Consider the following 25498-nt stretch of genomic DNA (forward strand, 5'->3'; position numbering starts at 1 on the left):
ATCTTTGACCAGACCAAGGACCGCTTACCAAAAAGACCCGTCTGACAAATAAAATAGCGTTGTTTGTTCAGTCATAAACGAGTTGTTTATAATCCGACATGAAATTCCTGTCTGTATATATATCTGCTCACTGTTTTATTTTTTAGGAGTAAAAAACAAAAAAAACACATTTAAGAAAAAGTCTCGTCTATATTTAAACAGGCAATGTTTCCGGCAGCTAAGTTAAAATAACGTAGTTTGAGGAACTGACACAAGAGGTCGCCATTAATCAAAAATTGTGATTATTTGACATGACTAGGTTTCAGGTGTACCTACAATTAGTAAAGATTAATTTAACAAATCCTTGCAGTTTGGAGGCCCGTGGAGTAAACACACAATAAATTTATACAGACACCAGTGTGAATGACAACATTTTTATTGGGTTTACCTTATGCAAGACCATATAGATCTACCCCTTAACCCCCATACTTTGTACATTTTAACATTGCATAAGATCATATAGAAGTGATCTATGTAGTGATATGAGAACCATATTCATCATGTAATTGTTAGATTGAGGAAAAAATGACACATTCATTCCCTCTGATTACAAGGTGTGATCATCATCATCATCATCATGCATTACAGTGGTCTGTGGCTTATGACATGAATGCATAACAAACTGGGCACTTAAAAGTATTAGGCTACAGATTAGATAAGTTTGTCCATCACATGAAAGATGATCAATGCCAGATACCAGGCATCCTGTTTGTGAAGGGCATTGAATGTAATGTAGCTGCTGAAGTAGACGGGTTAAACGCCTCACACGGAGCATATCAAATGAGGTTACAGCTGAACCAAGCATATCAAACACAAAAACACTTTAAATCACAGAATACTCAAATAAACCTTAGCTCTGAGCAAATGCAGGTACGCTTTTATCCTGTTGGAAGTGAGTATTTCTGCCATCAGAGAGAGGGTTCGGAAAGCAAGATTGTCTGCAACGCTCAAGGGTCGGCGGTTAGAAAAGGATAGGATACCTTAACATCAGTCAGCATGTTGGGAGTGATTATCGGCTAGGTGGGAGTGCTAGTTGCCGTTGGTGCAGTCACACAAGTCAGACGTAGGTGAACATGTGCGAGGGAGTGCAAGATAGTAAGTAATTGGAAGGCTTCAGAATACTATAGCAAATGTAAACATAGCCTAGCTCTGGCAGGAAATCCAGTCTACTTTGATTGAACCTCTTAGCAGATCTCAAATTTTGCACTTTAAAAGCCCTTGTGTGTATTTGTGTTAATATATATGTGTATATATATATATATATTTATATATCTGTCAAAAACATGCATCCATATTTGTTTCCCCAACAATATAAAAACAGTTTTAGTCAAGTGTATATGTGTACATGTGAGTAAATGGAGGTTCGTGTGTCATTAACAAGTCTATATATACAAAGTGTGCCAGCATTAAGAAAAGTTTACTCATCCCTGACACTAAGATCAATGTGTACAATACACATAAGACATTGGATTTTGGTCACTGGGAAAAAGGCAACACTAAATGATTATTTGTGAATGAAATATCCAACCTATCAAAAACCACACGTCAAACCTGAAAACAACTTTCTATTTTAAAAAAAGTGTCCTAAAACGCAGTATTTACATGAACATTACAGGCTGTAAGCAATGTGCACAGTGCTTTCCACTGTAGTGCTTGTAACGCTGTGTACGAAATCTCCACAATTCAAAATGCTAAGAAGAATCTATCACACTGCAAGAAAAAAATACATTTGTTTTTAAATGTAACAGTCGAACTTCATAGCCAGCCAAGTATAGCTTTGTTATTGGTTATCAAAACATGTTCCAGGCATGTTCTCAGTGAAAGACACCGTTATTGAGCATCAGCCATTTCAAACCCTAGCTCGGAAATCTCTGTACAAACAATGCAAAACAGAACATTGTCAAGACTTTCTCATTTTCAAAGATCCAGTATAAACAACTTCCATTCGAAGCTGCGGTTTCTATACAGTGTACAAAACGTGCAGTTTTCTTAAGAGTTAAATATTAATATTGAATTTGGATTATTTACACGGAAACAAAATCCTCTTGATATGAACGGAAACTCCTTCACCACCGTCTTAAAACAGTTCCCCAAACACCCCAAAAACCTCCCGTCAAAAAAAGATCCTAAACAAGAGGTTCCCTCAAAAGTAAGAAATGAGAGTCAAGGATAACTCAGATGGCAGCAGGGAGAAGAAAAAAAAAATAATCACCATTTTGAGAAGGTTACGTTCACACAGGTAAGATAAAATAGTTGGAGGACATTTTAAAATGTTGTCACTATAACAAAACCACATTTGAAAGAGGTGTTTTTTTTTTGTTTGTTTTTCTGAATTTATGAACACAAGGAGGACTCAAACTAAATGAGAGGTCCAGAAAAAATGTTTGACAGAATTAAATTTATATGTACCTGCATTTCAGAGAGCTGTTCCTTACTACAAATCCACATTTGCAGATGATGCAGTAATCTCTGTACACGTGGACTTCTCAAAAACATAACTGCTTCATCTCCCAGCACACAGTGACTGTATCCATGGGAAATTTGATTACTAAGGTTACAGTACTTTTACTTCTAGTAACGAAAGTGTTTTGCTCTGCAGCGTTGCCATTAAAGGCAGATATTCCTAAATCTCAAAAGTTGGCATAGTGTTCGTTATAATGGAACTTTAACATTTCTGTCATAAAAGCCCCATTTAATTACCTAATGCCCCCCTCTACCTACACAGTCAAATCACATTGTTTTTGTTCATAGTTTTTCCTCATACCTCGAGGTTGTTCTGTTTTGAAAGGGAACACAGAAAAAGAAAATAGTTTATTCCATGTAAAATAATTTGTCCGAAACATCCGACATTATGCGTGTTGTGTAGTTGGGATCCTCATGATCACAAATCTCATTAAACGGCTTTAATTTGTTTCATCAGTTTTGTTTTAAGGTGAATTGTATATTTTATAGCCCGACTCTTTAATATGTGCTAAATTAATGCATAATTCCCTTCTTAAGATGTCTAAACAATGATCTCATGTTTGATACTCGGAGTTAGAAAGACCGTACGGATCCCTTACCAGACCTTGAGTTGGAGGATATAAGAATTAACTCAATAGATGACCCTGAGTGAATCATTGGCCTTGTGTGATGCCGGCCATATTTTATAGCATAAAACATTTGTACATTACAATTCCTTACTTCTCAGGTAGAAAAAAAAAACAAAAACAAAAAAACTTGCCGCTAATTCATAAAAGGTCCAGTTTAAATGTACAGGCACAAATTGTCAGTAAACAGATGTATTTACATCAAGAAATAAAAACAAAGTGGAGGGAAAAAACAAACAAACAAACAAACAAACAAAAAAAACACAAAATGACTACCCCCCTCCCCCACCCCTCTTTAAATCTCCGTTGTGCCAAACGTTTCTTCCACAAAGATGATATGTTTGCATCATAACACCTGGAGCTCATAATACTGAGTCCTTTTCACATGCGGGAACCCCTTTCCTGAAGAATCTGCGGAGACAAAATAAATTACACAATGAACAAACGCACATGGTCTGAAAGTCATTTAATACTCAACACTGTGTAGTCTGCAGCATTTCAGTGGTCACTATTAGATTTCTACCTCACTGAAGGATGCTCTCTCTCCCTCTCTCTCTGTGTAAACCAAGGGCACGAATCCTTTCAAGGCCAGTTGATGGTTTCCGTGTTCACACATCAATGCAGACTTTGAACACAGATGCGGTTCTATTCATACAGCAATTAAGGCTACGCTTCAGTCAGCTACTTACAGACCAGTTAGTTATTGTAGTATTGTGAGGGTCGCTGCCCTTCACATCAAACACAGAAAATCCCACAGGGGATGCCTGTGGGTGTTCTCAAAGTCTGACTGTGACTTGGCATTTTTTTTGGAGGAGATTTGCAGCAAAGCAGCTAGTTACAGACTGGGCTGTGGCTCCTTTAGCGCCGTGCAATAACCTATAGTCGGAGTTTGTTGCCTTCCGCTCCTAAGGACGGTGTGTTAACGTAGAACAGGATTAGACCAGCATGATGGAAGGAAAATCTGCAATGCGCAGCACTAATACTTAGGGCTAACTGGGGCTTCATTTGATTGGTCAAATGTTGGCATGGTGAGCTTCACAAATGTTGCATGTGTTTAAATTTTTTAAAGTTTTTAGTCATATGTCAAATGTGCATGTTCAGACCAAGATGGTACACCAATACACCGGCGGCCTGACTTTTAAAACCCACCCTACAGTAACACTACGGTCTACCAAGACTACTACTTCAGATGCCAAATGTCAGAGGAGCCCGTCCTTCCCATTCAATGTTATTTTCAGAGGGAACGAGTCCCAGTGCAGCAGCTGATGATTCAGCACGGCCTCCATTAACCAAGGCCGCGAGGATGTCAATAATTGCAAGCGTCCAATAGAAATGGAGCTCTTCTCATCTGGTTTCAAAGAGAGCTTCACCTGTAACAAAGCACCCAGTCAGAGCGGGAGCCATCTGGCTTTTGCCTGAGCTTTGGCTTGCAGATGTCCAAAGCTGATTTCCGACCTGGATTCTGTCGCTCCACTTTAAGCATCTTATATTTGCTCTTGCCGTCTTTGGGATCAGATGTGGAAAAAAATGGGCATCGATGTGAAGGAAAAAGAACTACGGAGCTACGGAGGCGTGGCGGACGGACTACGAGGTGTTGAGTCACCGGTGCTCAGCCCTAATCAGAGTCATTCATTTCATAATCCGTCTCTTCGTCCTCGCTTTGAGTAACATGCAGCATGCAGCCAGTAGAGAAGAGGTCAAGAGAAGCAGGTCGGAAAGTAATGGAAATGAACGAGGGGGGTGAAAAGTTGGAATGGAGAACGAGGTGGAACCCGGTCTTATGGATTAGTGGGGATGTGCATTAATAGGAAACATGCAAAACTCTGGGTGAAACACACAAACACATTTGCCACGGGCACCTTCCTACTGAGCGAATTTCCCTGGTTACAAATGTTTGCATACGAGGGTTGGGCGACGGACTATTATACTGACTATCTGCAACTTGGAGTCCATCTGTGCTTGTTAAGCTGAGGAGGCGATTTTCATTAGTTTATTAGTCAGTTTAATGATCTGTTAACAGAACGTCCTTGACAATAATTCACCCGTGAAATGCTAAATAAAAGCATTGCGCTAATAGAAACTCCCAGTGAACCATAATATCCACATTCCTGTTGCACTCATTTCCGTCTTCTGCACAAAACGGAGCAGTGACTAAACGTTGAGTCGTCTTTTGTGACTGCTCTCTGATAAGAGTGATGCCGTCCCTTCAAATGTGAAAGCGACACCAAAAGAACTACAAGGCTGTTGCATGCTGGTTGTGCACCCTGATCAATTATTAGGTATGTTATGCGCGCCTGTTCAGAGGACTAACTTATAGGCTGCACCTGTTCAGTAAAATTTGATCTTCAGATTAACACAGAGGATGTCAGAGGGTTGGTTGAAGGCCAATCTATTCACAAGTATCACAAAATAACCACCATGATATGATTGATGTTATCACGGGCTATTGTTCGAATGAAGAACTATGAACAAAGACTAGTAATGCAGGTTTGGATGGGCCTAAGCCACTAAGCGTGTCACACACACCTCCAAATATATCACCAAGACAGCCAGTGGTTAAACTGTCATAATCGTGAACTCTGAATGTGGGGTCACTGCAACACGAACTGAATCTCTACTCAGTCTACGTGTTGTTAGCCTAGTGCCTAAGTCATATTTGAACTTTTTGGAAAACAAAAAAGAACTATTTCTAGCAAGCACATTGGTATTTTTATTGATCATGTAACAGTAAGTTAATGGTTTAATTAACTTAATTTTGATAATTATGTTATTAGGTTAACAATGTGTAGGCGTCTCTAAGGAGTGGACGTGTTTGTGACAATGTCGGACTTTCCCGGTAGCTCTGCTAATCTGCAGACCTGTACTCTCTTACTGCTCTGAGCGTGGATTAAACTCTTAAGACTTCAGATCAAACCTAGCATGACACACATTTCAGCGAGTTAATTAAGTTGGAAACACCCTTCAGTGGTGTGGGAGGAAACCAAGTTATGTTTAGACCTCCATCTAAACCTCACTGCAGCAGCTGTGTCAAAAGTCACGTGTTTAATCTTATGGTCTTTTTTTCTCCGACTGCTCGCCGTTATTCAGGCGGGTTTATTTATTTATTTCACCGAACGACTGAGTATTCACAATGTACTCCTTCATAGGGATTTCTCATCAATAAACCAGGAGGTGCTCTCAGTCCCCTGGTGGCACGCTCATAAATGCATTTAAAACATCCAGCACAGGCCATCTTTCACAGATGTTTGCTGTGGATGGACTTTCAACGAATCTTTCCACGCGCTTACCTTAGCCTTCTCACTGGGCTCACTGTTAGTCCCGTATGATTGATTGTGCAGCTCCTTGGAGACTACACACAGGAACTCGGCTTGGTCTTCGTTTCCGTAGTTGTAAGAGGAGCCAATGCTGACCAGCTAGAAAGATACGAGAGCAGAGCACAGGGGACGAATTAGCCTTAGACTGATGAAGTAGAAGCAAATACTGAGTTACTCATGACGGGAAAATTAAAGCGGGAGGATTTTAAATTAATGTAAAAAGAGGTTGAAAACCAAACAAGAGTCAACATGGTCCTGTAACCTAAATTTAAGCCTTCTCTGTTTATTGCATACACAGTCCTGGACAAAACGGGACTACTTATATTGATTAGACATAGATCAAGCAGTTAAATATGATCTCTAAAATCCCCACTTTAAAGTTTGCTTCGAGATTAGTTACCTCACATTTAATAGACGGATACCAACCATAAAATGTGGAATAGAGAGGAGATGACACATAACAGACCTTGGTCAGATTAAAACTTAGAAGCCATGGTTACACAATGGTAGATAAGCTGTGACACTAAAAAGGTTAATCCACCCATAGATGGAATATTGGACTCACTGAAACCATTGTAAAAAGTTTACAGCTACACTAGAACGTCAGAGGATTAAGTCACTGCATTACAAAATGAAAATAAAAAATTAAAGTATTTTTTTCAGGACCTGCAGACACATGAAACAAAAAAAGGAGACATTCAGAAAGGTAAAACAGAAAGTTATCAAAGCAGCCGCACAGAAATAAAACCATTGGTGGTCCACAAAGTAGAGGTAATGATGAGAAAAGAAACAGCACATGGACGCTATGAGCAGATAGTTATTGACTGAAAACAAGTGCAGGGACTTGACCACAGGAAGCAAACATGCCGGTTGAAAAATCAATGGGAGAATGGTGGATTTGGCTTGATAAGACCAGGCTTGTTTAAAGTGAAAGTAAAATGGAGGCTTTGAAAGCTACACTATCTCCCACAAACCACAAAAAAAACGTTGAGCTCCAACCGTCGATCTAGATCTATCTTTAAGCACCTTGACTCAAGGTTTGTCAGTATTAACAAAATCAGATTTCCTCAAACGCTTCCATTTTCAAACGATATGGGATCAATAACAAGGCAGTCACTCAGCCGCACTGTTTAATGTGTCAAGGTTTGTCCAACACAAATTCGCCTAAATGAAAATATCTCTGAAAGCAGGCTAACTTTGGAGAGGAATATGTGGAGTGTGAGAGAAATCCTACGAATGACAACATATGGGAAAAATAACAGTGGCAACCTATCGTTCCTAGTCACATCAGTCTAAATAAAAGACATGGGAGGACAAATTAAAGGGATGACGTCTGTGAGATTCTTAAAAACAAACAGCATGCATACTTTGAAGATCATGGGGAGAAAAAAAATAAATAAATAAAAGAAGCAGTTCCTGTTCCTGAATATTCGCCACTGCTGTTGATTATTAAGTGTGCGTGCTGCAGGCTACATGTATATTGTCTGTACCCAGGTGTGCATGTTCAGACACGCATCGCCTCATTAGTCGCCGCTGCCAGAGACTTGTTGTTGTTAAGAGAACTCTCCAACATCAGGCCTCAACGCAGCAGAAATAATCTTAACTAGTTATGTCGTAGTGCACTTGCCAGGCTCCTACAAGGCTCGACATGCGACATGACGATTAAACAAGCAGTAAATATGTAAAGTGTTTAAGGCAGTTGTAGGTTATTAAAGCGCTTCTCTCCAAAATCCGCTCCTGGGCCGACGGTTTAGCTTTAGGCTCTGAATCAAGAGTGATCCTAGGAGTTTCCCCATCTGACCTGCATAAGGAGATTAGTGGGATTTCAGCTCCGATGGGACGATCCAGTGATTCCAAGTCACAGAGAGATTCATTCACACAGAATACACGCTCCCAACACCTACACATGCGGTTTCGCTTCGGAAACATCGGCATTTCTCAAGCGCAACTCGCAAACTTTAATCTGGACTGTATTAAAAATTACAAGGATTACCTGCTGGAAAGAAAGAAAGAAAAAAAAAAACACAAAACAAAAAAATCTCTAACCCCAAACTGGCTACTTTAAAGCAAAGAAACAGAGAAAAGCTGCTGATAGGGTCACAAACTGTGAAGGCAGTATGAACAAAAGAAGAAATACATTTCACAGACAAGAACATAAGGTGTCAGGTTCTCTTAGCCTCACTGGTGAGCAAGCAGCACAAATGAACACTGAAACTCAAAAGAACCAACAGCTATGTGTCTACTTGGGACAAACAATGGCCAACGGGGTGTGTATGGACAACATGGGGGACCATGCAGTGACCAGCCCGTGGACAGAAATTCGTGGGACACACCTCTCCGCTGTTGTTTGGCAAAGCAGACTCCTCTCCCTTCACCTCCCTTGACACAATCAGCAGAAACTCTGACTGGTGGGCTCGCCCGTAACCTATACTGACAAGCTGCAACAACCAATCAGAGCACAGAAGGGATGCCCGGATCCCAGATCATGTATGCGGACATTGAGAAAGATGCGATTTGCTTTTTTTGGCTTTTTAGCCGTTTCCAGTATTGACGACTGGACTCTCTGGGTCATTGTGAGCATAGCGGGGTGGGTGAAGCACACGAAAGGAGGATTGCGGCTGCAACCCCGCGGGAAGAGGTTTACCTGCTCAAACTTCCAGCCGTCGGACATGGTGGACACCATCTGAGTCAGCTCCTCCTCCTGGCACTGCAGCACCCGGTACACGTGCTTCACTGGAACCTGGGGGCAGACGTGGGCACGAGAGAAAGGGGAAGAAGAAACGGAGAAAATACCTTAAGTAACAAAATGTACTCATTTCATTCACATCTATAGAGCTCGTCAAGCTTCATATACCTGTGATGTTTTGCAGTCGCGTTCCCTGATCTTGTCCTTGATGAGTTTTATTAGTGATGTGATGTTGTAGAATTCAGCTTCTTCTAACACGCCTAAAAAAATAAAAACAGAACAAAGAAACATACTTTTTAAGCAAACTATAAATCATACTTAAACTCTACAAATAAATCTCCAATACACGTAAGATGTGAGCAGGCATGTAGGCAACTGGGTTAGATTGACATTATTCACCTTGCAGTAACTGGCATCACTATTACTTGATTAAGACATTTTACATTAGTTTGTTTAATATAAAACCTTTCTTGATGCTCCACACAAAGACATTACCTTCCTCTGCCAAGTCCCTGTTGAGCACCAGTTTGCCATGTCTCAAGTAGTTAAGCACTGGCCCGAAGTACGTGGGGTCTCTGTCTATGAGATAGGCACCAGTTTCATCCTGAAAGAGCAAAAGGGACAAAGGTGGAATGAATAGAAAAACACTGGTGTATTTAGGGTTTCAGGTTGTTTTGGGTCAAAACCACAGCAGGAGAAGACTGATGTTTTTGTATTTGTATTTTCGAGTCCACTTCAGAGATGAAACGAGTCCTCAAATCCCACTGGTGCTTTAAATTAATCTCTCAATGAGCTGGCGTACACCTTAATCGAAACATAATCTGGGTGGAAAAACACCCCCACTGCACATCAGCGAACGAAACTCAAGGGACGAGAATTACGCGATCAGCTCCTGTGCTGATAATCTCTACAGGGGTTGAGGAGACGTGCGCGCACAGAGTCACACTTAGACCTGCTTTGGGATATCACCTGAGTATTCCCACGGGCCCTGGGTTTGATCCTGATTCCTTCACAACCACTGGGTATTCCCCTATTTCTGTAAGTACTGTGATTAGATGCCTTTGTCTCATGGGGGTAAGAGGAGGCTAAAACAATTAGAGCAGAACAGAAAAAGATTTGGCACAGAAGGCTGGATCCACCAGGAGAAAGCACCTTGGCTTAGCACCAACAATTAGCCCAGTCCCGTCTGTTACATAGATGGCCCCACACTTAATACAAAAGTCAGTTTGTAGGGCTGTCCAGCTCCAAATTCTGTACAACGTGACATTCAGTGAGTCAAACTTAACATTAAGTATCATACTAAGCAAAGAGAAAAGGCCTTAAGCCAATTTCGTGCTAATCCTCACAAGGGGATGTTTGACTGTGTGGCTTCAGGAGCAATATTTGCTAAATTGCCGGTTGAAGTGACATTATTTACCCAAGGACACTTCAATATAGACATACACCGAAGCCCATGACCAGAATAAAGCACACAGCCAAGCCTTAACTAACACGTGTACGTTCACGGTTGGCTTCATCGTCGAGAGATGGACTCAACTCAAAAACCCATTAATCCTTCTAATAATGAGAGAACGTCCCAGAGCATTTTCTTTTGTAATTAGTCTCAGCCCTCTCGCCTGGTTGACCTCTTTTCCAATGGCAAAAAATACTCCACCGGAGCCCAGCGGAGCTCTATTCTGGTCTCAATGCCCTGTGTCAGTTTCTTACACTACCATAGTCACTGAGCTTTAAGCACAAGTACAGGTGGGTCTGCGTGGAGCGCAAAGACAAGGCCAAAACCGCTCAAAACCTCACGGCCAAGTTACACAGACTGTGCATGGTGGCTGGTTATCATATAGAAGCTTCTACTACTTATGTCCTTTAAATATGTGTTACTGTTGCTCCTGGACTTTGAGTAGATTTCAAGTAGTTCACAACCTTTCGTCTCCTGCGACAATGCCAGACAAATCCAAAGTAAAATTTTACTTAATAAACACAACAGGCTTTTAACGAGGGTCATTTTTACAGTTTTGTTAAATAGACTGAACACCTCTTGTGGGAGTCACACCTGGGACACGGAAATGTTCAATAATGTCAGAGCATTGGCCGTCGATTCCAGAAACGGCGGAGTTGGACGGTTAGTTCATGTATTGCAATTCATCCGTACACCATGTTCTTTTGTAAGAATGGAAAATATAGATATTTTCCACTGGCGAGTCTTTTCATTACACCTTTTTCAAGTTGCTGAACCGTCCAGACAACAACAGTTGCCTAACAGCTGTGGTCTCATGACTTACGACTGATGTTACCACTCGGACGCCAAGAATTTTGTGTACGTGGCTTCGCACGTCGTAACCACGAGCTCATGAGTTCCATTTGCAATCGGCTTTTGACGCATCATAGACAAAACAAAACCACCAACGTACGCAACAGGCTGATTTTATATTTGTAGAAGTTCTGTCTGAATTCTGTGTGGACTTGGACGGGTTGAAAAGCACCCTGCGGCATTTTCCCTTAGACAACTAGGTGACACTTCTCAGGAAGAAAAGGACAGGAGTAAACAAAATTAATTACGGCTGAATTTCATTTAGCTGATCGGTTAAAGGGTTCCTGGTATTGTTTGAGCTGGCTCACTACTGCGCCAGGAGATTTGAGTAACAGCCATTGTTGTTGTCATTATTAACACCTGTGCTCAAACTACACGTCAAGTCAAAACTTCTTTTGCACCGCACACGCAGACCAAGCTTGATTTAACACTGCAGCTTATATGTACTTCACACTTTTGTGAACTCGCTGCACGCAGCAGGCCTGCTGTACACCGAAAACACGCTGCTGCTGCTGCTCGGCCTCAGCAGAGTTGGTCTTCTTAGCGCACGTGTATTCATGGGAGACTCGGGGCAATCGTGCTCCAGTTCACACACAGGAGTTGATTATGGGGGCTCGGATGCAGGCCCGTGTAGACAAAGAGGACAGTGTTTTTAATTAAAAACAAAAGGCTGTGTCTCCGGGGGCCCAGGCTGGGGAGCACCGGGCAACGAACAGAGGGCTCGGGATCGTGAGGGAGTAGGAGGACGGCTGTGGATGAGTTGTACTGTAGAAGGCAGGACAAGACGTGGAAAACGGAGGAAATAGCTCATCTTAAGGGTTGTGATTGGGGACAGCAACAGAACATTTCTAAGTGTTCAGTGACAAGCAACAGACCCTAATTATAACTTCTATGAGATGTTTATTAATTAGATACAGCGTGTGTCAAACAACCACTTAAACCAAAGAGTTGCGATAACACCAACAAACACACCCATAAGTGTCACCTCTGCCTACACAAGTACCAGAAATAGAGCAGTTTAGTCTAGGTCACACAAGCTACATGGTGTTTCAGGTTTGGGCCGTGCAAAAATATTTAAACTGCAAAGCCTTCAAGCCCAGAACAGCTACAATAATGATAAAGCAGGCCTAACCGTGGCTAAATTCAAACCACAGACTAGACAAGTTAGGTAAACAGAGGCTAATCAGAAGGGTGGGCTTCGCAGCAGAGAGAAGTGTCGTGTATGAACCTTATCATTCTCCTACCACACACAATACATATCCTCCCACAGGAAATACCATGGTGACCCGCCCTTCAAGCGCACGATGTCCAAAAAGACCTTCCGCACTCAAAGTTAATCCTCAATTCAACAACAATTAACAAGTCGCTGCAAGGTTTGCTGCTGAAGACAACAATGTGAGTGCACCCAAGAAAAACACTGGAACCAGCGAGAGATTTGAGGATATTTACTGCTAAATTTCATAAAGGTGTGCAGTAGATTTACCAGGAATACTACAGTAATCTTCAAAAAAAAAAAAAAAAAAAAAAAAAAAAGAGGCAGCAACAGTGGCAGAGAAAAACAATTAACGCCGTCACGTGAAGCCGAGCCAAGTCGCTTGGGCCAAGAATAAAAAGAAAGAGGACATTATGAAGCTCTGCATTCACGAGTGGAGATGGAGTAAAAGCCCCCCAGCAGATGCAGAGCATAAAGATGCTGCGGGAGATCTTCAGAGTCACATGACTGTAGCTACTTAGCCAAGTGGAAGTCTGTAGGAGCTGGGAGCCCCTCTGGAGTACACGCAGTAATGGCATAGTCGAGCAGGCATTCATCTCTTAAATAATACACACTGCACATCATGGCCAGATTATATGAAACCATCTCACGTTTCAAAATATCTGACGCTGACATTTTAATATAAGTTCAAATGTTTCACCTATGCAGGGAGAACTATTTATTTATTTTTTTTAACCATTTTGTATTTTGCAAGTCAACACCATCAGTGCATTTTGCAGAACAAATTATGACCGAGGAGTGTTTCTGGCACTCAGCGAGCAGCTCCTTTTAAGTCCCCTAAAAGCTTTGCTGTCGTGATGAGAGGCAGTTAAGTATTCTCCACAGCTACACTGGCAAACCAGGAGATCATTGTAACCTGCAGCTTTCTCTGGGCTGACCAGGGGACGTGTGCAATAACTGAAAAGAAACTAGATGCGAAAGATTGATCTTAAGTGCAGAGTAAAAAAAAACAAACAAAAAAAAAAACACTTGACAACAATCCACAGCAGCGCAATGCAAAGATCAAAAGCCTGATAAAGGTGAGAAAATGAGGCTTGAGTCACACCTGACTTGTCAATAGCACTCTGCAATGTCCTGCTGAGCACTTACTGAGAGAAGACAGCGCAGGAGGAGATGATATCACCGTTAAATATTTACATCGCCTCCCACAGTGTGCTCAGGCATGACATACAACCTGAATCCAGCATTAAACGCAGCCACATTCCCCTCACACACGCAGCAGAAAGAACTTCTGCAGGCACCAAGCAGATATAAATATGAAAAGAATACAGTGTTGAAAAAAAACAAGAATCCTTTGTGATGGGCTGTCTGAAAAATTGATGCAGCTCTCAAAGCTAGAAAGCTGGGTCTTTGCTTGAGTGGGCTGAGTAGTTTGAGAGCAGGAGTCTGCCAACGGGATAAATGCCCGTTGAAGTGCATCTCTGAGGTTGAGGTTGGTGACTGGACAATTTTGAGAGCGATGCCCGCTAACAATTGAGAAGCGAGCGTTAAGTCACTTCAGCCTTACAAACCAAGTAAAATCGATACCACTCCAAATTGACAGCGGCATTTATCAAATCTGGCACAAACAATTTGAAAAGATGACTTCTGAACACAAGACTCTCAGCTGTTATGGCCGTGCACATGACAAGCACTTCCACCACTTTCTCCCTGGTCTACCCAAATGTGCAAAACAAGCTCCAGTCAACAACATGAATAATGCAGTTCTCCTCAAGAGTCCTGCCGAAGCACGTCAGACTGCGTGACTGAGAGCTGAACCAACCCCTCATTTCCTTGGCTTGGGAACACGATACTGCATTCGTCCAAAAACAGAGTTTTCACTGATCTGTCAGTCTTCCTATTTGCACGGAGCAACGTGTGACACACACAAAAAAAAACTTTGTCTCTTTCTACTCAACTGCAAAAAAAGGCATAACGATTTCAATATACGTATTTTTAGTCACGGTGCCAAGTGAGCTAATGCCTAGTGATAACCTGCCCTGCAGCGGCAGTTATCTCGAACCAGGTGGCCTGGCCAGGAGGGCAGCACAGTGATGGCCTGAGAGTGTGATACACACTTAAGACAAGGGATTGAGATGGACTGATCCGTTGCTCATGGAGGATAAACTGGCAAAAAAGCAAGCTGATTATTCAGAGATTAAGATATTTGCATGAAAATACGAGATGAGCCACGGTCTCGGCTTAGCGCAAACGGGGGCAGGGGTGAAGATTAAAATCTGCAAGTGGATGAAAACAATGAATAATGGGGCAGTAAAATGAACGGTGGAAAAGAGAGCACAATACTCCACGTATGCAGACAGTAATACATTGTGTTTAAAGTGCTGGGGGGCCTTTCGGTGCAAACACACACACACACACACACACACACTTGGCTGTTAAAACGGGCAGATGGACAAACAGAGAATCCGGCTTGGTGAGCATTGAGGTCATTCATGGAGATGAGTGACTTCATCCCGAGCTCACAGTTGTCAGCAGCACCTCACCCCACCTGGCAATGACTTATGTACTCATTAGGGAAGCCTCATCGAGAGCAAAGCGGCGGGCTGCCTCAGAGCAAACACACAAAACTCAAGAGGGAAAACACAAATTGATTGCACAGTCATATATACAGCTACTTTGAAACATTTATTATGACGCCAAATGTGATCACGGGAAAGACCAGGAAAGAGCTATAGATGGGTTGTGAATTCAAAGTCATTACTGAAATATTATTCTATGGACAAATTAAACTTAAAGGTCATTTGTGTAGCCTGTTTTTATTTGTTCTCAGAAAAAAACAAACAACTGAAACACACCCGAAGCTGAGATTAGATTACAGGTTACGCTCACTACATCGATTAAAGTTGGACAGAGTAACTTCTAAGTTTCAATATTGTCCTGAATAGTTTAGAGGGAAAGAAAATAGGTTGCTGTAAAGCGTTACTATTGGACATTTGACACCTCGAAGAGTGCAAAGCAACACAACGGCCTCAGATGGAGGAAAGTTTCCAACTACCGTGTCGACTTGATATTTTCACTGGAAAAAAAATGTTAAAAACAGCTCTGGGTTGTAGCTACCAGTTTTTTTTCTGCGAGTAAACAATTTAAACAGCACGTACATTTAACCGTAGGATCTGGTAACTTATTTTGTAGAAAGGGACACACGCAAACCCACAGCGAGATCATAAATCATGCGGTGACTGTCGGAATCTAGTTAGCTCAGCTAGCTAGCGCTAGCTAGCCACTAAAAATCGAGTTACCACTAAACATTTTGGGGAAAAAAATATTTTTACATAAGCCGTGGTCAAATTAGACAGGCCGATAAACGTTAATATCAAACCATTCTGTCTGCGCCCGAATGCCCCGAATATATGAAAAACTAAATTAAATGAAAATAAATTGGAGTTAGCCAAGTGCGCTCCTAACTACAGCGCTGACTAGCTCAACTAGCTTAGCATTTACCTTGTCGGAGTCGAGCTCGGGGTCAGCTTGGCTCAGTCTGTACAGAAACGATTTTGGATCCCGACACAGCGTCTGTCGCGTTGTTAAAAAATACGTCCCTCCGACATTTAGCCGAATCCACTTTGAGGCCCCGACCCCCGCTGAAACACTTCTCTCCGCCGGAGAATGGGCCAAACATCTCCGGTGGACGGAGCCGCTTGTCTCGGAGCTGTTCTCTGCCATCCCTCTCCTCTCTCCTCGGCTCCTCCGCCCTCGCCTCGGCTCGGCTCAGTCTGTGCGGTTGACAGGAAATATCGAAGCTGCAGCCACTTGGGGAGTCCACGATTCATGCAAAGCAAGCGGACAGCTCCTCGGCCACTCCTACTAACCCACTCCACCAGCACTAACAGACACTTGCATAAATTATTCCAGAGAAAAGAGGGCCCTCCCCGGCTGGATTTACTGACGCTTAAACTCGGAGAGAGTCTCTTGATGTCGAGAATGTCATGAAATGATCCACTTTTAGGGGTGCAACTCAACAAAGCCATAAGCCTTCAATTCATTTCCACGACACAAGAACACCGATATTGGGCCGGTACTTTATTTACATGCTGCAAAATGTGAAATGCCATTGCCACTGGATGCTGCTGTTTGAAGTAATTAACAGACGACAGGACGCATGGCTTTATTTGTATGCCTAAATCCCTACATGCTTTAATTACAGGACTACCAAGCATTAAGTGGAAAATTCATCATTCAACATCTACTGACCTAGCGCACAAATAATCAGAGAGAGAATGAACAGATTCATTAAATTATCAGAATATGATTAAATCACTGAGCAAATAGAAAATGTATGATATAGTAAGAAAAAAGCTGTAAAATATTATAGTTTACAATAATTATTCACATTCAAAGGCTTTACATCTCAATACATACACAACATGGCCCCTGAACATGACTTCAATCCAAATATGATTCATATATTAGAATTTAAATAACACAGAATGAACTATAGGCTAAACAATAGCCATCAAATAACCTTATACAAGAATAAAAATACAAAAACTGTATCCTAATATCATTGCATTACTTGCTTCAGATTTTAATAATACATCATCTGTACATCACAGTTCTAGTCAGTTACAAGCCAGGTATTCCATACACAATGTAACCGACTGCCATCGACTTGATTCAAACAATTTTTCTGGAGCGAAACACTTGTTTAGCATTTCCCCAACTTAATAGACAGATACAGCAATTTCATCGGTTATTTGGATCAGATAGATATCCTTTAACTGACATCCAACCACATCGAGCCCTTGGCCCCAGGGCCAGAGGGTCCTATTCATCTATACTCCAGTCACACACTGCACACAGACTCAGCTGAAGGAAGAGGACCTTTGGAGAGGACCTTAAGGTACTATGTCAAAAATTAAAAGCAGTATGATGATACATATTGCTAAAACAAGAGCACAAGTTAAATCAATCGCTTTAATTTCTATTGGGCCAAACATTAGAATGAGAGAAAAAAAGAGGGGAGGGGGGGGGCAATGAGCCCGGTGAGGCAGTTCTGCCATCTTGTCCAGGGACAACAGCTTTACTGTGATTGCTTGCAAAAATGATAGTATGTGTATGTGTCTCTGTTGATGAAGGTTTTCTGTTCAGCATGGATGGGGTTGTCAGCACATAAGATTTTGTTTTCAATAGGACGTACTGAAGATGAGCCGACTATTCCACCGAAAAAGAAATCGAAGAATTCACACCACAAAGAAATAGCCAGTGAATGGTACAGAACAACCAAATCATCCAAGAATATTTGCTATGGTTGCCAATGCAGTCAAAAAATACCCACCTTTAAACTTGAATAAACATATATATCTCCAGTGCCCTAGGAGAGAGAAGCGGACGAAGCTGAGCTACAAAACTGGCCATGCAGGAAAGATAAGCAAGTTATGATTAGGAAGTACAAGCTAGTGGCATGTTTACCCGCCCCCTGTAGCAAAACATCCTCAGTAACGGCTATGGAAGGCTCACACTTACACAGAGACTGGTTCAGCCCCATGTCTCACTGCAGATTGCCACTCTGCTTTGTTACACAGAGACCTTAATTGGACTCCAAGTACAGAGTGACTAAAAAAAAAAAAAAAAACAACTCAAATACCGTGGGAATACTTGGGCTCTGACAAAAATATATATAGGATCTGAGTTTGGTAAACGTGTGAGACTGAATCAGTTTACAGTATCTGTTACAGCTATAGAGTATATGCACTAAAAGTGGGGCTTGACTACAGCTTGCACGTACAATGGAGGATCAGGATATGGTTTAATTAAGATATCATGACAGGGTCTAGTCACAAAATCTAGGTTTTGCGTTATCACTGAAGAAGCAGGAAACCAGTCCTTGCATTTGAGATAGTCCTAGCGGTACCCAAGCTTGTGTCACTCTACGAGACAAGCTTGCCCTTCTCTTCCCTCTGCAGAATGTACAAAAAAGCAGATGTGCATGGTGGAAGTCTTATCATCCATACATGGAAAATGCAATAGAAGCCTCACAGAGAGCACAAAGAACAAGCAAAGCAACCCTGAATCCAAAGTTGTATTTTCCCCGTGGTTCTACTCAGGAAAACAAACAAGGTCTAGATGCCAGCGTCTCTAAGAGTTTGTTTACATTGCGGTGATGAAGGGCACTAAAGAGGGTGTTACTCTGCTCAGTGATTGGCCTCAGAGCTAAAGAGGAGTGGGCACAGGATGAACTGTGCTCCTATAGGCCAGGGTTTTGGTGCCTTTGATAGATCTTTCTCCACACTTCCTGGATCTTCTTGCACCATCTGTCTGCATTTCCGCTGGGGTCCATCAAATAGTATGTCCGGTTAGGCTGAAAACATGACAGGGAGCAAAAAATAAATATAAACATTTTAAAAGTCAAACCACATCTGTGAAGCAGCGGGAGGAATATTTATTGAGCAAAATTCAGCAATAAATAATTGTGTACCGTGTGTACAAAGAAGGTTTTGAAGTTCTTGGCCTCTGGGCGTAACTCTAAGGACCAAGGAATCTCCCCTTTCAGGACCCTGTTTACAGGATCCACATAGTACAGGTGTGGTCCTTCAGTGAGAAGCAGCTGTCTCCGTCGAGCAAACAGACCCTGCAATGGAATGCACATATCTTGAGACATTAGCTCACCAACAGAGGGGGCTATAAGGCAAGGGAGACTTTTCACAGCACAACCGGGAATTCCCCTCTACTTCCTTTGAGTTAGCAGTCAGAGCAATGTCATAGGAAGTGACTTCATGATGCAGAGTCAACTTATACAGGAAACCACTGCAGTCTTCATGGCAGATAGGTTTAAATCCTATACAGCAGGTTTATCTTTAAAAGGCTTAAACCACACATATAATCGATTATATAGCTGATACTGAGACAATACAATTAATTTTTATGAGACTAAAAAAAATATTTGGCTAAGAATTTATACAAACACATACCTTTCGTTTATCCACTGGGCCCATTTTTAGGATCAGGTTATTCTCCACGAACTGGTGCCTGTGTAAATAAGCAACAACAGATTACTGACACCCTTTCTCTGTCACACAAACTGTACCACACCAACACACTCAAAAGATTACACTATGACTTTAAAGGGGAAGTTAACTAAAGTCAAATATTAAAAACAAAAGGTAAAATCAAAGATTTAAGAAGTTTGTTTTTCGTATTTTCCACCTGGCTTGCCTGCTAGGGAGTCGCCGTTTTGAAGTGACGTCATTAACCTCGTTACAGAGTTGGTTGAATACTCAAGCTACTGAAGACAGTGAAGAATTTCCAATGAAAATAATATTTGCTTTTGAAACAGATACGCCGTGGGAACCAAGCGGTGGTACCACTATGAGTGGAAGAAGTGGTTTAGGGAAAAGAAATTGAACTGAACTGACTGAAATAGTCATGAAAAATGCAATGTGCATAAATATTACTCATCCGATTTTTACTGTCATTTATTTAGAATTTTGATTTGCTGTTGTTATGGACGTATTGGTGAACCAGCAATAGTAAAATATTCTGTACACTTCTTAACGGAAGAAACAAGATGACCTGGGCATAATAAAGGGATTGAGGATGATATCTGTGGACTATCTAATGTTTGGAGATGTTGCTTTGGAAAACATGAAGTCATGTTAAGAAATATTTGTAGGGTGCGTCTGAGTAATCGATGTCAGGAGTGATGTGAGTTTTATTTGAATACTTTCAGGCCCACGTGTTTATGATGGTTGTGCTTTCTTTCTAACACATGACTCTCATCTGGCTGCTCTATCTTCTAGTCAAGCTATCATCTGATTACTATATTGTGACGATGATATTTAGACTACATGTGGTCATCTGCTGAGCTGAGAATTAGGCAACAGGTGTTTATGTCAATGATATTAGTACTAGACAGCTGTGTTTCCATGGCAGGTTTCGTTGAAAACAGATTTTTTTGAACTTGTGTTTGTTGGTTAATGGTACCTACTTTACTCTGGATTTAATCTTACATACAGGAGCAACACAATAATGAGTCTGGTCGCTGTCCATCTCACGGTTCACGGTCTTTTGCTATATATCTAATGACCTTTGTATTTGCTGAGCATTTTCCACTAAACATATCTTTCACTATTTGACTAAAACCATCTATCACCCGCTATCTATCTTTCAACGTGCGTCTTTCTCTAGCTGTGTCCTCTCTCTTTCATTGTCTACTGCTGTCGGAATCGCCAACCAACTCACTGGCATCACGGGGTATAGGACAACAAGATGGCGGCACTCATGCTTAAAAAAAACAAACAAACAAAACATAACGGCCATTTTCTCCTTATGTGCTAACATTTTTCATGTATGTTATACATTTTTAATGAGAATGGAACTCTGTCTATCAAATGCCGTTTACTTGACCAAGTGCGTCGTTTCCCCTTAAAGTTTTCTACGATATGAGCACAACTTCATTGCAGAAGTGGTTGAGATATAAACACAATTAAAGGAAGGACGGGGGTTTACCAAGGGTTTCCAGTGGTCTGTTTGTCCAGCAATAACCGCTTCTCTTCTTCTGTGAACTGCAGGTCCAGCTCAAAGGAGTTGTTGTCCAGGTCATGGATGTACTGTTCTATGTTGCTGCTGGACCTCTGCGGGGGTGTGGATTCGTGAGGTGACAGGGAGTGTGATGAGCTGGACTGGGCCACCTGCATGTTGCTGAACTGGCTCAGGAGGTCATCGTACTGAAATTCAATTCAAAGTCAGACAGACAATGTTAGAAAAAGCAAAGTGTTTTGGTGACAACGTCTACGTCGTTTAGAGTTCGGAAGAATCTACATCTTTCTATACGACAACACCCCTCAGTCTTATCATGAATAAGAAAGCAACTGACAAAACAAGAGATATCTAGGTTAAAAATGTCTTACATTTCCATAGCAGTCCTCATCATCTTCAGACATAGCTGGCAGGTATGGTGTGAGCTTTGGGGGTGTCTGTAGGTGCAGATCACTCCAGGAGATGGTGTCAAAGAATGGGTGCTGCTTTAGAGGGTCGTACCCTCCCATCTCTTCACACCCAATCCTCTTGGATGGGTCCAGTGACTGAAGGAACAGATGTGGAATGCATTTCCATTCAATCGAAGCACTGCTTTGTAAATGGCCACTTCATACACAATCACCTAATTTAGTAAATGAATTCTGCCCACAGATATCAGGATCACTGAACTGTAACCTACACATATCATGCCACACAATGACCTACCAAAAGCTGTTCAACAAGATCCTTGGCTTTGGGAAAGAATTTCTCTGGGAACTCATACTCCAGCTTTATTATCTTCTGGAATATTAGGTACTCATTTCTACAAAATGAAACACAGGACAAAATGAATAAAAGAGAAACTTGACACTGGAATAACATGACAACTCAAAATACAAGCGAATTAGCATTAATCATAATTTAAGAAATATTTACTGCACTGTGACATCCTATTAGTACTTACCCAGCTCTGAAAGGTGGTAAACCAGCCACCAGCTGATAGATAATACATCCCAAAGCCCAGAGATCAGAGCTAAAAGAAAGAAGAAACAAAAAAAACAAGATATAAACTTACAGAATCATGTACACATGAAAAAAGTAAATAAAAACAAACCTCATTACCTCTTGCAGGCAGATTTCTCTGTCAGGAGCTCTGGAGAGACATACTGCGCTGTTCCAACAAAGGAGTTGGCTCTCGCTGAAAATACAAGAAACAAAGTTCATGACAGCGATATACTTTTTCCGAGATAAACAAGTAAAGGCAGGATTGTGGTTATACCTTGTTTACTGTCTGATGATAACTGTTTTGCTGTTCCAAAATCTGTTATCTGGATGTGCATCTCTTCACTCAGAAGAATATTTTCTGGTTTCAGATCTCTGAAATATGAGGAACATGTTGTAATTCATGAGCAAAACAAACAGTTATCACTGAAAGAAAACATCAAGGAAGAAGGAAAAGGGCATCCCCTTACCTGTGTATTATGCCCTTATTGTGTAGATATTCTAGAGCACAAACTATTTCAGCTGAGTAGAATCTAGTACAGGTCTCATCAAATGAACCAATTTTGCGAATGTATTTCAGGAGCTCGCCATTCTTAGCATAGCTGAGACCAAAATCTAGAAATATGTGGTCAAGGAACTGTCTTTTTAAAAACAAAATGGCAAAACATTTGGTAATGCATTAAGATACAACGTGCCTTCACAAACTGAACTTGTTTAAAGGATACACAACTTCTCATCATCTTGAAATGTGAAGTACAGTTTGACGAAGAATGGGTGATCTAGATTTGACATCAAATCCCTTTCTCTTTTCACGTACTGGGCTTTGTTCTCCTTCATAATATGGCGCTTCTCTAAAATCTTAACTGCAAGAGAAAGAAAAAAACAGTAAAAAAAAAAACATTAGTAATACACCCAGCACGTTTTTAAAAACTTTATTGTAAAAAGGATTCCCCAAAAGCTGCTGCATTGTTACTTACTTGCATATTCTTTCCCCGTTACCTGCTCTCTTGCCAGGACAACCTTCAGACAAAAATATAAAACAAATAAATACATAGGGCACGTTACCAGCTTGTCAAATGTGGGAGGAAATCCAAATACACTTTGGGCCAATTTGTCAAATTCACCGTAAACGAACTGAGACTGGCTCATCTAAATACAAGAATCAAAACAATGTTGCATGTAGCAACACCTGCTCAGGTCAGTCAGGACGTCAGTTACATACCGTCGAGAAGGAGCCCTCTCCCAGTATCTTGCCAAATTTGAAGTCTTCTGGCTTCTTCTTGCGTGGCTGAGGGGCCTGGACGGCTGGCTGTGTACGGAGGTCTGCGCTCTGGTTGCTGGCAGACCCTCCTACGGCACGAGCCTCTGAGGCTGAGCCCTCCATGCTAGGGCAGTGGCTGCTGCTTGCGCCTGGGATAGCAAGTGGCGAGCAGGAGTCAGGGTGGTTTCTTACCATTGATGGATGCGAACGGGAACAGATGACAACGCTGGGCTGAATGGGCACAACATCATACTGAGAGAGGAAGCAAAGAGAATATATTAGTCAGCAGGGTGATGCAGATGCAGTTCTTTCTTTAAAGGAAAGCCAAATCTATGTTATTTAAATACTACCACTAATGGATTTGACTCACAAAATATGCAAGGAGTTATATCGTACTGACACAACTCCCTGAATTAAGGTCACTACTGCTACCACTCTTGGTGAAATATGAGTTAAATGAACCATTTAGAGTAAGACCACTTGGAGATCAAAGTCTAGTTTTGATAAAAACAAGAAACTGTTGAAGAAGCCACTTCTAACCGTGGTGGTCCCACCCTCCAGTTTTCAAGCTGTAAAAACTATGTCAAAGTTACTGCTTTCATGTGACAGCTGTACTTACTGCTACTGCCACTACTGCACTGGACTCTTCTCATTTGTATGTACATAATCAAATTGACATGGCAGCTAACGAACACAAACAGAAAACCCACCAACTGCCTGTTGACGACTCAAAGAAACCACACAACGACAGGGTGTGATTTCAAACGATTAGCTAGGTGCCGACCTCCGTTATTTATACCTTACGGGACAACAGTAACAATTAGCGTGTGGACCAGTTTATAGCTCAGTTAACATTAGTTTGTTCAGCTGGCCTAGCTTCTTCTCATTCAAAACCAAGGTGTGGCCATTTAGCTGACTATTCCGGACTTGACTGCGTGGTTGCCAACTGGCCATATAACCATGTACCGACCCTTTACTATTAGTCGAGCGTGTAATGGTTGATAATAAAACGTAAGCGAACGTAATCATAACCCTGAGTCCTCGGGTAACAACAGGCCTGTGTGAACTTTCTTTGCTGCTAGCGGGCTAACGCTAGCTCCTGCTGCCTTGTCAAATAATGCCGGCCATCACTGACAGAGAGTTACCAACCAAACGCTAACAGACAGAGTCACCAACTAAACGCTAACAGACAGCCAGCCCAATTAGCTAACGGTAGCAAACCAGGTAACATGAGGAACTTCAACACCTCATGCCATTTTACGAAATGTCACTTAATCGTGTTCAGAGTTGGTGCACTGGCGTTGTGATCAAAAACTGAAAGTGAATGAGTTGACAATCGAACAACACAACGTTAACCTTATAAAACTATCTTGTAGCGAAAGGTGGAACGCAACAGATCTAATGCTAGCTTACTAGCTAGCTAGCAGGAGCATCGTTCGAAAGCGCGAACCTGTTAAGCTAACATTAGCCAACAGTTAGTGGCCAGTAGACATGGTCGTGCGCCTCCCAAAATTAACATCTGCCGCATATAAACGGTTCACTGCGACCAAATAAGTCGAAGAACAAATAACAATGCACCGGGTACGATCTTTAACAAGCCAGATTAACGCAGAAAACACTGTGTGTTGTGTTAGCCAACATTAGCTAGCTACCGCTGCTAGTGAGTCGTAACGCTGACCGATGTTTTGCGGCTAGCAGCGCTCTTCACATGAAGGCCCGACACAACTAGTTATTGTCACACAGCCGCTACGCTGAACATTTTCAGCACCGGCTTCGAACCGTCGCTCGTGTTAAAGTTGCAACACTTACCAGCTGACTTGTAGCTCTTGCCATGGGAGTTTTCCGCGAGTATTTATTTGGAAAAAAAATAATAATTAGAGAAGCTCCAGTAATGGCTGCCTCTGCGCCTTCATTTTCGAGCTGTGACGTCGTTCCACAACAATGTTACCGCAGGACAGCAGAGGAGAGTCCCGCTGTGTCCGCCCCCTCGCCACATTAACAACCTACTGAACTTCATCTTACTGATAATACTGGAGTCCGACGGCAGAAAACACCGCAGTAGACGTGGCCTACAA

General features: G+C 41.8%; 2 protein-coding genes across 3 annotated transcripts; both read right to left on the reverse strand.

Annotated features, from left to right (window-relative positions):
• Positions 1-399: 399 nt before the first annotated feature.
• On the reverse strand, positions 400-16413 carry kctd5b (potassium channel tetramerization domain containing 5b). 2 transcript variants are annotated; one of them, XM_047608735.1, is made up of 7 exons: positions 16148-16413; positions 9624-9732; positions 9297-9388; positions 9087-9182; positions 8776-8880; positions 6416-6541; positions 400-3539 (listed from the first exon to the last, which is right to left on the reverse strand). In XM_047608735.1, exons 1-7 carry the CDS (start codon positions 16367-16369, stop codon positions 3510-3512), a joined length of 780 nt encoding a protein of 259 aa, XP_047464691.1. In that variant the 5' UTR covers positions 16370-16413; the 3' UTR covers positions 400-3509. The 2 variants fall into 2 exon arrangements, with proteins under 2 accessions (XP_047464691.1, XP_047464692.1); XM_047608736.1 differs by lacking the exon at positions 8776-8880.
• Positions 16414-16713: 300 nt separating this feature from the next.
• pdpk1b (3-phosphoinositide dependent protein kinase 1b) lies at positions 16714-25392 on the reverse strand. The gene is made up of 14 exons (XM_047608729.1): positions 25233-25392; positions 23385-23675; positions 23140-23182; positions 22888-23025; positions 22633-22777; positions 22440-22537; positions 22283-22358; positions 22125-22193; positions 21887-21983; positions 21553-21726; positions 21152-21369; positions 19615-19672; positions 19122-19274; positions 16714-19004 (listed from the first exon to the last, which is right to left on the reverse strand). Exons 1-14 carry the CDS (start codon positions 25254-25256, stop codon positions 18891-18893), a joined length of 1698 nt encoding a protein of 565 aa, XP_047464685.1. The 5' UTR covers positions 25257-25392; the 3' UTR covers positions 16714-18890.
• Positions 25393-25498: the final 106 nt, after the last annotated feature.

The sequence above is a fragment of the Mugil cephalus genome, chromosome 16, assembly GCF_022458985.1.
Source record: "Mugil cephalus isolate CIBA_MC_2020 chromosome 16, CIBA_Mcephalus_1.1, whole genome shotgun sequence".
NCBI classification, from domain to species: domain Eukaryota; kingdom Metazoa; phylum Chordata; class Actinopteri; order Mugiliformes; family Mugilidae; genus Mugil; species Mugil cephalus.